The sequence below is a fragment of the Telopea speciosissima genome, chromosome 6 (assembly GCF_018873765.1).
Source record: "Telopea speciosissima isolate NSW1024214 ecotype Mountain lineage chromosome 6, Tspe_v1, whole genome shotgun sequence".
NCBI lineage: Eukaryota > Viridiplantae > Streptophyta > Magnoliopsida > Proteales > Proteaceae > Telopea > Telopea speciosissima.
The window spans coordinates 38,298,775-38,313,946 of NC_057921.1; the positions used below are offsets into that span (position 1 = coordinate 38,298,775).

General features: G+C 38.4%; 1 protein-coding gene across 1 annotated transcript; it reads right to left on the bottom strand.

The window, feature by feature from the left end:
• Positions 1–13,633: 13,633 nt before the first annotated feature.
• On the bottom strand, positions 13,634–14,903 carry LOC122665035 (polygalacturonase-1 non-catalytic subunit beta-like). Its single transcript, XM_043861092.1, has 2 exons — positions 14,824–14,903; positions 13,634–14,707 (listed from the first exon to the last, which is right to left on the bottom strand). Exons 1-2 carry the CDS (start codon positions 14,869–14,871, stop codon positions 13,736–13,738), a joined length of 1,020 nt encoding a protein of 339 aa, XP_043717027.1. The 5' UTR covers positions 14,872–14,903; the 3' UTR covers positions 13,634–13,735.
• Between the last annotated feature and the right edge of the window lie 269 nt (positions 14,904–15,172).

A 15,172-nucleotide genomic window follows, 5' to 3' on the forward strand; every position in this document is an offset into this window, starting at 1 on the left:
TCCTCTTTGTTATTTCTAGATTGGTTGTTAGGTTAATTTTGTCTTCCTTCCTCTTTGATCATATGTGTAATTTTTATTTAGCACTTTTGTAATTTATTCGTCGTCATCAAGGAGCGGCGAGTTCAAGTGACGATGCTAAAGTGAATGGATTTGTCTTCATTGGAGTTATTCGAATTAGCTAAGTTTTATTCTATTTAATTTTTTAAGTTTATTTTTTATTATTATTTAATTTTCTATTTTTGGTCTTTTAATTAGTTTTAATCCTTTTAGTTAATTTAGATCACTCAACTATTAATTAGTGTGCTCTGCCTAAGTGGAAATTTGATTAATCACATCCATGTGTTCGACCCGTAACTACGATTGATCTGTACGCTTGCGGTATTATTTTAAACTCAAACAAATTTTTGGCGCCATTGTCGGGGAGGTGACTTAATTCAGTTTTTAACTGATTCGGAGTACTTTTGCATATATTTAAAAAAAAAAGGGTAGTTTGCGCTTTATTATTTTGCTAGTTTGGTTTTTGCGTTGCATGAGTGTTTGGATCCGAAATTCTAAGCATCGTTTAGAAAGAGTAGAGAGACCAATCATGGGTGAGGAACAACCTAAAACCCTTCGGGACCGTTTCTATCCCGCTCGAACGACACTACCATCATGTATTCATCTGTCGGCTGCTCAAGGAAATAATTATGATTTAAAATCCCAATTAATTAGTATGCTGCCCCATTTTCATGGGTTAGCTTTTGAGGATGCCTGTCTTTTCCTTAGGGAGTTAGAGGAAGTTTGTGTTGGATTTATGCGTCCATCAAACCCGGTTCGGTCCGGTTCAATCAGGTTTTACTTTGTATTGAACTTTTATACATTTTGGTTTAATATTAGCACATGCGATATAAACTTTTTGAGCATTATGTGTCCGTAAGTTTTACTTAAAATGGTAGTCATGACTAGGGTTTGGGCTGGGCACCCTTATCATATGGTCGTCACATTGGGTATGCCTAGACATGTGATGTCAGGGTACGAATGCGAGTACTCACATGGTCGATCGATGTGTGTATTGGCGAAGAATCTACTTTATCAATTCCCTCATGTATTACTGCCAGATGTAGGAAGGGATAGACATGTGTCACCGACACCCTTTACCTGAGGGAACCCTGTCATTGCAAAGTGTGATCGCATTCTTTGGTTCGTCAATGATTGAGACTCAAGTGAGTTAAAGCCAATGTTCTGGGAATGCGTGAACACTTTGTGAGTGAAGGAGTTACTCAACATGGTCACCACTGCCCGATTGAGGAACACCAAGATTGAGATTGTCTGTGTATCGTCGGATCGGAATCTGGATCCAGTGCCGTTTTAGAAATGGTTTTTGCAAAATCTATTTTACATAAAATAATAGATTATATGTAATTATTTGAATAATGTGTTTTATCGAGTTTTACGGGACACGATCAGATACACAGACATTCTTATATGGACATGTACTATGGAATGGGGTTTGGCAATACAAGTGTACATGCCCTAGATTCCATAATGATGGTGTTGATTAGTGGGGAGGTTGTACATGATAATTTATTATAATGTAGGGAGTTATTTGGAATTTACTAAAATAATTGGTTCTTTATTTAATTAATGGATATGATGCTAATTGTAATTATCCATAAATTAAATAAAGTGATTAATTATATCATTCCCTATTAGATTCTGATTCTTCACCAATTAGAAGCACTTTGAGTTTAAACAGAACTGCCAAACAAAGAGAGAGAGAGTCTGACTCTCACTGGATTTTTCATTTTCCCATCCAAGGTTTTAAAAAACCCTATTATTCTATAAAGGGACCAAAACGCAGAGGGGAAGCACAGTGCTCCACGTTTTTTGACTGCCCCCTCTTGGATGTGTTTTGGTCTCCCCTCTCTCTCTTGTGATCTCTTCTTCTTCTTCTTGTTGCTCTCTACTGTGTTTGAGAGTTAGGGTTTTAGAAAATCAGATCTGTGCTTGAAGAACTGAAGAGCATCTGGGATTGGCTTGAAGAACCTTGGCTGCACCATTGGAGGTTCAGATCTATTTACTTGGAGTGCTCATTGGAGGAAGAACCATTGTCTATTGGAGGAGCAATACTTAAGGCTCATCAGGTTAGCAATTCTTTGTTAATTCCTTTTGATTTTAATTATTGATTATTCATGGGATGTGAAAGTAACCCAAATCAAATATTTTTCGTTGCGCATTCGGTTATGGGGTGGATCCCCCTATCCGAATAGGGATGATTGGACTGGGCATTGGTTTGTCATACCAAACCCTACTAGGGTTCCTGTAGGGCACCATGGGAGACTATGGATAACCCTAAAATTGAAAATAGGGTGCCCATGCCAGATTAGGGTGCCCTAGGGCAACCCTAGGGTTCAACCCTAGAATTCCCTAAATTAGGGATCTCGAAATATACTTTTTATTGGTTTACTAAGGTGAACCGCCATGATCCCATGGACTGTAGTTTCACCTACAGTGTGGTATTAGAGCCACCTTTCTCACCCATGAATATCATATAATTAATGTTTTAATGTAATTCTCATGTATGGGATGCAAGTTGTCAAATTCTTGAATGAGTTTGTTGAAGATGCACATGGGTGGTTATATGGTTATTATAACAACCTTCCCATGTGCACATGGGTAGTTACAAGGTTGTTAGAATCTAACAACTTGCCCATGTGGTTGGTTATAAAGACCATGGATTTGATTGATTGTATTGTTCCAATTATTGAAAAATTGTATCCATGAAAAAGGGAAGAAAATTTTATTTATTTAAAATTTTTTAATGATGGATATGGGGATGGAGCGCATGCTGCCAACCATCCCTGCACGCTTATGCCCCTGCCCATGCCTAGCTGCCCGAGGCTTGTGCGCCTGGCGCGCGCGGCAGCCACCTGCGGCAAGCCACAGACAGCACCACGCGCGCACACAGCCTGCCCAGTGCGGGCTGCCCGCAGCTTGTGCCCTTTTTGCCCTTGTGGTATTGAGCAGAATTTTTCTGCATTGTTTTTCCCTCCTAGTTTTAATAAATAAAAAAAGGGGGGTTTTACAAAAATAGAATTTTTTATTATTATGGAGGAAGAAGATGGGTGAAGATATTTTTCTCTCCACCCACTTGGAATTAAATTGAGATTTTAATTGATAATGGGTTTGGATACATGTTATCACATGTGATGTGGTGGTTCAATAATTGAAGAAATCCAGTGTTATGCTTGCTTGCTTTAATGATGCCCATGCATGATGTTGTATTATGATGTGATTATGCGATTGGCTTTCTAATAAATTAGATGGTAATTTGATGTATGTGATGTATTGGGATTATGGGTGGATGTGATGTTTCTCTCTCTTTCCCTCTCTCTCCCTTTCTTTTTTATAAACAAATGTACTCCACCCCATGAGCAGCCTAAAATTGTGCGTTGGTTTCTCCACGCGGGGTTTCTTTATTATAGAAATGAAAGTGTATAGAATATTTTTTCTAGAATTTCATTGTAATTTTAGAGGAGTTAGGACTCCCAGGGCATGTTGATGGTGATCCACATGTGGCGCTCAAAGCTTATGGAGATAAAAGTCACCTACTTTGAATATGTGATCGGGCGAAGGAGATGATCGAGGTGTGGCATCCATGGCATGATTGATGCACCCATAATTAAAAAAAGTTATTAGTTTTATTTTTATTGGGAGGGTTCTTTAATTGTTTTTGATAAAAATGCCGTCATCCCATAATCACTTTTAATTAATGTTGATTAATTATGTTATTTTATTCCATCCATGATATGTATGTGAGAGTTGCTTAATCCCTCTTTGATCATAATACATGTATGATATGGACTAGTCTAAGTCAGTAGACATGTCCATGGCCTCCTATTGAAGATAAATGTAGAGATTGTGTGATATGACCCCATATATGCCGACAGGACATTGCCAGGCTCGTTATCACATGGTTATCTATATTTACCTCTATCTAAATACGTTAGAATATGGATAGTGAGAGGGCATTGCGACAGTGGGTCATCTTTTATGATTCCATGATTGTAACTAATGCAATAGGTAAATGCATGACTTGGGTGTATATCAGTCGACAGAATCTGAGCATGACATCCAGGTGGTCAAAAATATTGGAAGCCCATGAGGCGGACAGCTTAGTCCACATTACCACGATGCGTATAATGACTCCTGATAGGGTAAGTATGCATGCATGCAAGGGTTGTAGGTATCCAATTCATTTTTTGGGTCATGAGGGAGACCTAAATCATGAAAGACCATTGATGTGTATGTTCAATTTTTTATCAATGGTTGTCAATATGCATGTGTTTTTACTTGTACATGTGTAGATTATTGCTCAATAGCTGTCATTAATTCCAACATATTAACTCTCATTAATGAATATAAATTAAATGGTACAAATTATGTCAATTGGTACCGAAACATTAAATTGCTCCTGATTGCAGAAGGACTATACATAGTTCTCGATGAACAAGTTCCTCATCAACCCGACCCAAATGATTTTGATGCACATGAAGAGATGTAGGATTTCCTCAAGAGGGATTCCAAGGCATCACTTTACATCCTAGGATCATTGAAAAAATCAGTTCTGGATTCAGTCAAGGATATACGCATCTCAGGGGGTAAAATGGATAAGCTTGCTGAATTGTTCAACAGGCAGTTGACACATGCACATTCTAATGTGGTGAGTCAAATCCATAATTCCAAAATATCCCAAGGGACTCCAGTGATGGACCACGTCATGAAAATGATCAATCTGTTTGAGAAACTGAAATCCATTGGGACTGATTTTGGTTTACGATACAAGACTAATGTGATCTTGGCGTCAGTCACTTCTGCCTATGCACCCGTTAAGATGTCCTACAAGATGTCAGATAAGGAGATGGAGCTCACCGAGCTTGCTAATGCATTGGTAGAGGCAGAAACTTCCTTGAAAAAGGACAAGGCTGAGGTCAATGCAACTGATGTAAAGCCTTCTTCAAATGGGAAGAAGAAGAAAAAAAGAAATAAGGGTAAGCCCTTGACACCCAAGGGTGGGAAGTCTGGTAATAAAACTAAAGGCAAATGCTTCTATTGCAAGAAGGAGGGTTACTGGAAAAGGAATTGTCGTACAATCCTGGCTACTGTGAAAGACAAAAAGCCAGATGAAACTGAGGTTGCTAAAGAAGATACATGTGATGTTTACGTTCTTTATAAGTCTAATCTGTCTTTTGAACCGACCAACTCCTGGTTGGTGGATAGTGGTTCCACTGTTCATATTTGCAATGATTTGCAGGGGTTTAAGGAGACAAGGAATCTAGAAAGAAATGAGGTGCGTCTTCGGATGGACAATGGAGCTAAAACCATGGCAATGGCTGTGGGAACTCATATTTTAAATTTTAGTTCAGTTAATTTAGTTTTAAAGGATTGTTACTATGTATCCTCTTTTAAGAGGAATATTATTTCAATTTCAAAACTTGTTTTGGACGGGTATAGTTTTTTCTTTAATTCTAAATTGATTATTCGTTTTAATAATTCTTTTATGGCGCCTGGATATGTGCAAAGTGAATTATAGTTCCTAGATTGCCCTATTAGAACGAATGTTGTTTCGAATGTTGATTTGAAATAGAAAGCAGCTCCAGTAAACTCAACATATCTATGGCATCTAAGGTTAGGTCACATTAATTTGTATCGAATCAGTAGATTAGTAAGCGATGGGCCCTTAGAGTGTCTGAGGGTGGAACCATTCCCTACCTGTGAGTCATGCCTTTAGGGCAAAATGACCAAGAAATCCTTTAGTAATAAAGTACTAGAGCCACAAATCTATTAGAGTTAATACACACTGACGTGTGTGGGCCCGTATGGGTATGAGTATTTTATAACTTTCACCGATGATTACTCTAGATATGGTTACATATACTTGATGCGTAGAAAATTGAAAACCTTTGATAAATTCAAAGAGTTCTAAGCCGAGGTCGAAAGACAGCTCGATAAACCCATCAAGTCCTTACGATCAGATCACGGAGGGGAGTATTTATCGAATGAATTTAAAGAATACCTCATATCGCAAGAGATAGTTAGTCAACTAACTAATCCAGGAATACCACAACAAAATGGTGTAAATCGGACTCTATTGGATATGGTCTGGACGATGCTCACTTATAGTGAGCTACCTCTCTCTTTCTGGGGGTACGCTTTAGAAACGGCTATTTATATCTTGAATAGGGTTCCATCCAAGTCTGTAGCAACACCCTTTGAGTTGTGGAAATGGTGTAAGCCCAGCATTCAACATCTTAGGGTATGGGGTTGCATAGCACATATGTGAAAGCAACAGACAAACAAGTTGAAATCCAGGACTTCAAGATGCTTTTTCTTAGGCTACCCCAAAGGCACATTAGGTTACTATTTTTATGACCCGGTTGACCAAAAGGTCATAGTAAGTAAATACGTCACATTTCTGAAGGAAGAAATGTTGACCAAGGGGTCCGAAACTATAGTCATTAAAGAGTTATTGGATAACTTAGAAACTTCACTTTTAGAAGTGAGACCAATTGGCATACCCGCTGAAATACCAATACCTCAAGAACCTCAACGCAGTAGGCGGACTGTTAGACCACCCACCAGGCTTACTCTTCTAACCGAAGAGGAACAAATAGTGGAAGAGTTCCACATGGTGTCGGTTGAATCGGATGATGATCTGATAACATACTTTGAGGCTCTTAAGGATGTTGATGCCACTAGGTGGCTGGAGGCAATGCGCTCTGAAATCGATTCGATGCATTCCAACAAGGTTTGGACTCTGATCGATCCACCACTTGGCGTTAAGCCAATTGAATGTAAATGGATCTTCAAGAGGAAGAAGGACGCAGATGGAAAGGTCAAAAGATTCAAAGCGAGACTGGTGGCACAGGGCAATACCCAGAAAGAGGTTATAGACTATGAGGAAACCTTTTCACCAATGACGATGATGAAGTCCATCAGGATTTTATTGGCTATCGCCGCACACTTTGATTATGAGATCTGATAGATGGATGTGCAAACTGTATTTCTGAATGGATCTCTTCAAGAAGAAATCTACATGCAACAGCCAGAGGGGCTCTCTTCCTTAGAAGAAGAAAGAAAAGTGTGCAAATTGCAGAGGTCCATTTATGGACTGAAGCAGGCTTCCAGAAGCTGGAACATCAGGTTTGATCAATCAATCAAATCTTTTGGTTTTGATCAAAACATGGATGAACCATGCGTTTACAAGAAGATCAGTGGGAGTGCAGTATGTTTTCTTGTTTTATACGTAGATGACATATTGTTGATTGGTAACGATGTGAGGTTTCTTTCATCAGTGAAACAGTAGTTATCCACAACGTTCTCAATGAAGGACCTTGGTGAAGCTAGCTATATCCTTGGGATCAAACTCGTGAGAGATCACCAGAAAAGGATGCTATGCTTGTCACAGGCTACTTATATAGACAAAGTCCTAGCCAGATTTAGCATGGAGAACTCCAAATGGGGAAGTGTCCCTTTCCGACATGGAGTTAGTCTTTCCAGATCTCAATGTCCTCAGTCTCAAACGAACATTGAAGAGATGAAGAGGATTCCCTATGCCTCTGCAGTAGGGAGTCTTATGTACACTATGCTGTGTACGAGGCCGGACATTTCCTTTGCAGTAGGTATTGTAAGTCGTTACCAATTTAATCCTGGATGAGAGTATTGGAGTGCTGTCAAGAATATCCTTAAGTACCTGAGAAGGACTAAGGACTATTTCTTGATTTTTGGATCTGATTAGTTGTCGGTTCTGGGTTACACAGACTTGGATTTCCAAACTGACAAAGATGACAGAAAATCCATGTCTGGGATGGTGTATCTAATGGGTGGAAGTGCCATTATATGGCGGAGTGCAAAATAGAAATCTATAGCAGATTCCACTATCGAAGCAGAATACCTTGCAACTTGTGATGCAGCAAAAGAAGGTGTTTGGCTGAGGAAATTCCTATCAGATTTGGAGGTTGTCCCTGACCTTGTCAAGGGCCCTATTCCCCTGTTATGTGACAACAGAGGGGTCATTGCACAAGCTAAGGAGCCTAGGGCTCATCAGAGGAATAAGCACGTGCAACAGAAGTATCACCTCATCAGAGAGATTATCTACCAGGGCGAAGTGAGTATCTCCAAAGTGGACACAACTGAAAATGTGTCAGATGCCATGACAAAGGGTTTGTCTCCTGGAGTGTTTGAAAAACACATGGAGGGCATGGGTTTAAAATGTATGGAAAATTGGCTTTGATGTACAAGTGGGAGATTGTTGGATTTATGTGTCCATCAAATCCGGTTCGGTTCGATTCAATCCGGTTTTACTTTGTATTGAACTTTTATACATTTTGGTTTAATATTATCACATGCGATATAAAATTTTTTAGCATTATGTATCCGTAAGTTTTACTTAAAATGGTAGTCACGACTAGGGTTTGGGCTGGGCACCCTTATCATATGGTCGTCGCATTGGGTATTCCTAGACATGTGATGTCAGGGTACGAATGCAAGTACTCACATGATCGATGTGTGTATTGATGAAGAATCTACTTTGTCAATTCCCTTATTTATTACTGCCAGATGTAGGAAGGGATAGACATGTGTCACCGACACCCTTTACCTGAGGGAACCCTATCGCTGCAAAGTGTGATCGCATTCTTTGGTTCGTCAATGACTGAGACTCAAGTGAGTCAAAGCCAGTGTTCTGGGAATGCGTGAACAATTTGTGAGTGAAGAAGTTACTCAACATGGTCACCACTGCCCGATTGGGGAACACCAAGATTGAGATTATTTGTGTATGGTCGGATCGGAATCTGGATCCAGTGCCGTTTTAGAAATGGTTTTTGCAAAATCTATTTTACATAAAATAATAGATTATATATAATTATTTGAATAATGTGTTTTATCGTGATTTGCGGGACCCGATCAGATACACAGACATTCTTATATGGACAAGTGGGTTGTGTCACATGGTAAAGAATGGGTTATGACTATTATTGGTTATGATGATAAGGGTATAAGACTTGAACAAATGTCGGGTAGAAAGGTTGATTTATGAATAATTGGGGCTCATCCCGCGCTCAATAAGAAAACCAAAACTCAACAGGGGTGCTTTGGACTGATAGAAAGCATCTCTCTTTTATCTATCTTGACTGAACCCACCCAAAAAATAAAAATAGAATAAGTTGTTCTTGCCGGCGTAAGAGACAAATTTATCTGAGGAGGCTTCGTCGTCCGACTCCTCATAAATGATGTTAGGATCAGTCGGCCGCTCGGCGTACACATGAATGATAATGAAGGTGACACTTAATAAGATTTCCATTGCCCGTTTAAGAAGATCATCCAAGTAAGAAAATTGTCAGACTGTGACTGATCAATGTCCTGGCCAGGTGTTTGTTTTGTAAAGAAAAAATGTTTTCAAATGTTTTAGGTCTAGTCTCATCACACTCCTATTATTTATTACAATGGACTTAATTATCTGACAGTGATTTTATTCCATGTTGCTAGGTGTATTGTGGAGGTTAATGTTGTGGGAAGTAAGTGTATGAAAATATCTACCATTGGCGGTTTTGATGACCTTTTGTCGATTTGTCATTTTGTGCAATTAAGAACAACTTAAAAGCTACTCTTTAGGATCACATCACTCAGCACGATCTTGTCTATTAGACTGTAATGTCCTAAGTTAGCTTCTTCTAAGAGAAGGTTTGCTGAAACCATAATTGCACAACACATTATTTTAGAGAAAAGAGAGCTTAAGAGAAAAAGAGTCTCCTTCCTCAAGCAAGAGTTGTGGCCATTGTCGGTGATACAGTCAACAGAGGTTGTGATCTCGTGTTTTATTCTTTTGGAGGAACTTGCCCGTTATGTGTTCTAGGTAATCTACAAACTCGATTTAGTTTTGTGAACGTATGTTTTCATTGAGATCATTGTTCTATTAATTTTTGTATCATTGCACTTCCGTCGCAGGCAATAAGTATACCTATATGTGATGAATTTGAGTTGAAAATTTTACAAGATACCTACCCAGACCATATCGAGGCATCACCTTATAGCATTGCAAAACTTGGTGAGAATCCAACAAGTCATTTTCTATACCGGATTTGGTATTACAATTTCCAATGGAATCACTCATATTATTCATTTTGCATATTGCCTTGACTTGGATCCAATCATGTTGTTGACCCCAAATATTTGAATTCAGATCCTCCAATGACATTAACCACCAGAGTCGATCTCCCACCACCCATGGGGTGTGGTCCCCACATCCCAGAGGTGGTCCCCACACTCAATGGATGGTGGGAGATCTGGTTAAATGTCATTGGAGACTGGAGAGGATCTGGACTCGAAATATTTCCCATACCCAACTTTTGCTTTTCCCCGAACTTACTAACTATATGTATGACATGCAACAAGGAATCGTTATCCCCTCCAATTCGCTGCCCGTTCTAATTACTCCAATTCCTGACATAGAAACAGAAATGATCACCCTACCCCCTGCCCGAACACACTGCCCAAGGTGGGGTAGGGTGGTCATTTCCGCTCCTATGTGAGGAATTGGAAGAAATTGGAGCGGGCAGCGAATTGGAGGTGATAATTACAAAAGCCACCGTTTGCCTACTATTAGCGTACCCTTGTTGCCCTCTCAATGTCTTTTTTCAGACAAACTCAAAAGCCTTTCAACATCATCCTTTAATGATTCAAAGTGTTGTTTTCTTAACAAAAACTGAAAAGTTAATTTCATTAAGACCCTATTTGGTTATTTGTGAACCAAGAATAATTGTATGGTGAACTAAAAATCATCTTAAATACGGAAACTAATAAAATTTTCAGTGATATTTGACTTAAAAATAAGGAAAATATTCCATATTTGGCATGTTGTTGAGTTAGCTACATAATTATTCTTGGTTAATAACTGCAAAACTTTTATTTGGTATTGTTCTAATTTTATTTTTAGTTCACTTCCATTCTAACGAAATGGGGCCAAAGGGAATCCCAAAAATCATATACAGTTACTCTATAACTAAAACAAAACCTCCTAAAAATTCCAATATAACCACACTATATAGGTCAAAATATAGGAAAATTATCCTCTCAAGTGCGGTGCACTACCCCAACCATTCACCCAACACTTGAAAGGATAAAAAGACACCACTGCCTATGTTTTTTATGGTTGGATTCTTAAGTGTGGTGCACTGGGTAGTGCATTGCACTTGAGAGGATGAAAATCCCAAGGTATAACTCAAAATACAATTCATCGGTATCAAATGAATCAAACCCCTAGAGCATGTGGCATGCCTCTTCGTCGAAGTGTGTATGTAAAGAATATCATGTATTGTTGTGTAATTTTGATATGTAACGTTTGGCTTTCTTTCGCACTATAGAATTGCTCACATATACCAAGTAGGGGTACAACAGGACCAGATTAGACTAGGTTTCTTTTGATTTAAGTTTGTCATCAATTATGCTCACTACAAGAAATCTCATTTTGGCGACGGTTTTTTCCCATTGCCAAAAATCACAATCCGTTGCTAAAAATGTTAGCGACGGTTGTCTAAGCCGTTGTAATAACTGTTGCCTTAAATGCTGCAGGCACAAATAGGCAACGGAAAAATGGCTCCGTTGGAAAAATATATATTCTGCGACGGTCATAATTATACCGTTGTACAAAACCTTATTTTTACCAACGGTATATAATAAACCGTGGCCAAAGATCATATTATAGCAACAGAATAAAACATACTGTTGCAAAAAAATATAATTCTTTGTAACGGAATAAGACCGTCGTAAAAAATAAATATCCGTTGCCTTAGTGGTCAATATTGTTAAGCTTTTTGGTGACGGTATAAAAAGTACCGTCGCCAAATCTATAATAATAAATATATTGAAAAAACTCAAATCACCCCCTCTACAGTAATGGTGTTAGTCTGTTGTTAGTTATTGGTGTGCAAGGACTATTTTACCCTTGTACGAAAACATTAGAATTAAATTTACAATACTACCCTTCCTTCATCTTCAACATTGGTCAAGGGTAGTTTAGGGATTTGAATTTATTTAACTGGCTGACATCATTACTTAACAACATAAAACTAACAATAGGGACTAATTTTCATATTGGGGTCTAAATCAGGGAGTGATTTGAATTTTTTCAAAAACCAAGGGGTGATTTGAGTTTCATTTGAAAATCAAGGGGTAACGTGTAATTTACCCAAAATTAAAATCGTTTTTTTTTTTGCACAAATATATATTACTTGTAATTACATCAGTATATATTGTCCATTTGAAAAAAAATAAAATGAACCATACATCGAAATAAGAATACATTGCTTTCAATTCACTTCAAATAAGTATTACAATCATAATTAAGAACAAATTGCTCTAAATGCACTGTTTAATCAAACTTCATACACTTTGCACTCCTCGCCAACTGGGTTTGTCTTGCAAAACTCTTCCAATGGATCTCCACTATCTGTTATAGGGAATAGGTTCTGTAGATTTTACACATGAATTAATCAAATTAAGAAAAAAAAGAGATGAGGAAAAATGGCGAAAAAAAAGGGGAAAAAGTTCTCTGTCAGGGAGTGCGGCCTACGGCAGCACTCCCATGAGTCTATCTCTCTCCTCCCCATGTGAAAAGACATCTCTGCCCCCTTGTTTTGAGGAGGAGAGAGATAGACACATGGGAGTGCTGGCGTAGGCCACACTCCAGGACAGAGAACTACTTCCCAAAAAAAAAATTCAAAAATTAACTAGCATTCAAGTTATTTAAAGGTAGCAGACCAGAAATGTAGCATTATCTGCTGCTTTTGTTCCTCATACATAACAGTTCAGTTTACTTCTCTCTTTGGTACTGTAAGAATTGACATTAATAAGCTTAACAAAATGGTTTCAGCACATTCAATGGAAAAGGCAGAGGCTCTATGCAACCGGACAGGAATATTTGTAGATGGAAGATTGCAGTGCATTGGTAGACCGAATGAGGTGAACCTATCGATCCTACTTTTTAAACAATGTCACATACAGCCATATGTACACACAGGAAGCCAAGATACCACCTAATAGTATGGTTTAAGAAATTGATATGGACACAGGAACCCAACTGACATATTGATCATCTTTACCTTCTTCCAAACTATTCCCTTATGTTTTATCTTCATGCACTCCACTTTTAGCTTTGGAAGATCTGAAAAAGCGAAGGTATTTGCTGCCTCAAAATTTTGCTTCTATGTGGCTAGTTAACTTTCAAGTATAGCTAAAATTACTAGTAAATAGATTTCAAAACTACAGATCTTTATTCTTTCACTCTATTTCTGTCAGAGACATTCATAATACTCTACCTGTGCAGCTTCAATTTAAATCTAACATTTACTTAATCTAGTTGAACTGCCTTCTCTTAATCTAAATTCCCCCATCATCAATCCCAAAACCTATGGCCAGCTTATTTCTTCAAACCTCATTATACCGTGTAGCTCTAAATACATTGAATTACGGTTAATATTATACCGTCGTCCTAAATGATATTCAGCTACGATTCTGTTTTTTAACCGTAGCCACAAATGCTTTTTGTTGTAGTGGTTGGACAATGGAAGAACAAAACCATTATTAGGCTTGAAAGACGTAATAAGCAAACCAAACTAGGTCATTATTTATCCTTCAATAACATTGGTAAAATGTAACACAAACAAGAGAACTAGAAGCTAATAAAATCTTCAAATGCTGCTCAATCTAGATTCTTTGTCCAGACCACTCCATTCTCGTTTATCCAATGACAAACTTCAATTAGACCTGGGACAAAACCCAACAGCTTAAAAACAAGGTGATTTGGATTCCAAGTTGATGTGTCATAATGGCATGCCATTATCGCATGATTCACTTTCTTCCGAGCATGTAGATCAACTGCATATATTTTTACTTTCCAAAGAACATGGCAATAATAGACTTGAAATGGGAATGGCAGACTATGGCATAAAACTGGTGGTTCAGATAAGTTTCCATAGACGAGTTTCACAGCTCCAATTGTGACATTCTCATAAGATCCTTCAAAATTCTCAGTACTCCATACACGTACATGGTGCCCTAATTTCTCGATAACAAAATCGATGAGATCCTCGGCAGAAGTTGCACAGGTGCACTGCTCACCTCGAATGGGGCTTTTCTCACACAGCTTGAGGTTGTTTTGAATATACTCATCCATGCTTGAGTTATCCACCACACCAAAAAGCTTCTTCAAATCTTCGATTTGAGCAAGGGAAAATGGAATTTTCGGTACCAAAGTTCGCGGCAAGAATGATTTATATGACATTGGGTCTCTTAGATCAGGAATAGGCATGAAATCTCCTTCTTTCACCATTGACTCCCGGAAATATGGCAATCCCCCTTGGCTGGCAACCGATAGGGGTATTTCATTTGGAAGCTCATATTTCAATTTATTATCATTCCACTTGGATACTGATCGTAGGGTTTTGTTTTTTGTTGTCTTCTTCATCAATGCATTTGTAGAACAAACAACATTAGCCTGATTACAAAACCAAGGAAGGTGGGAAACCAATTTATTTTCCTTCATTAGTTTCATAAACAATGCCATCTGATAGGGGTTCAATGGAGAAGCTTTTGCAGCTAACCAATGTGGTGGGTGTGGAAGACCAATACGTTCTTTCCAGTACTGTGAGAAGGCATTTTCAGCTTGAGAACCCTGCCATTTCATAGGAAAAAAAAATTAACAATCAAAACAATAATGATAAAACAGTGATAAACATGAACCAATTAAGTTGAAATGAAAGGATAAGGAAAAAGCATTATTATTTTTACACTAAAGTATGCTACTATTAGAAGGCCAAGCAACATAATGGGATGCATCGTGGTGGAACTGAAACAGAGAATGGAATGAGTTGGGGGGGGGGGGTGGGTTTGTGGGATGAAGAGTGTGTGAATTTATATGGAGAAAAAATTTTGTAATACCAATAAATAAAAAAAAGGGTGATATTCTCTACCTTGGAACACAAGGGCGTAGGCTGAGTCCAGACACATGGGGTGGGACGGACGTGTCATTTCGATCATTCAGGGGGGCAGGGCGATCATTTCGCCCACCCCATGTGTCTAGGCGCATCCTACGCCCCAGTACAAAGAACATATCCCCATAAAAATAAAAAAATAAAAA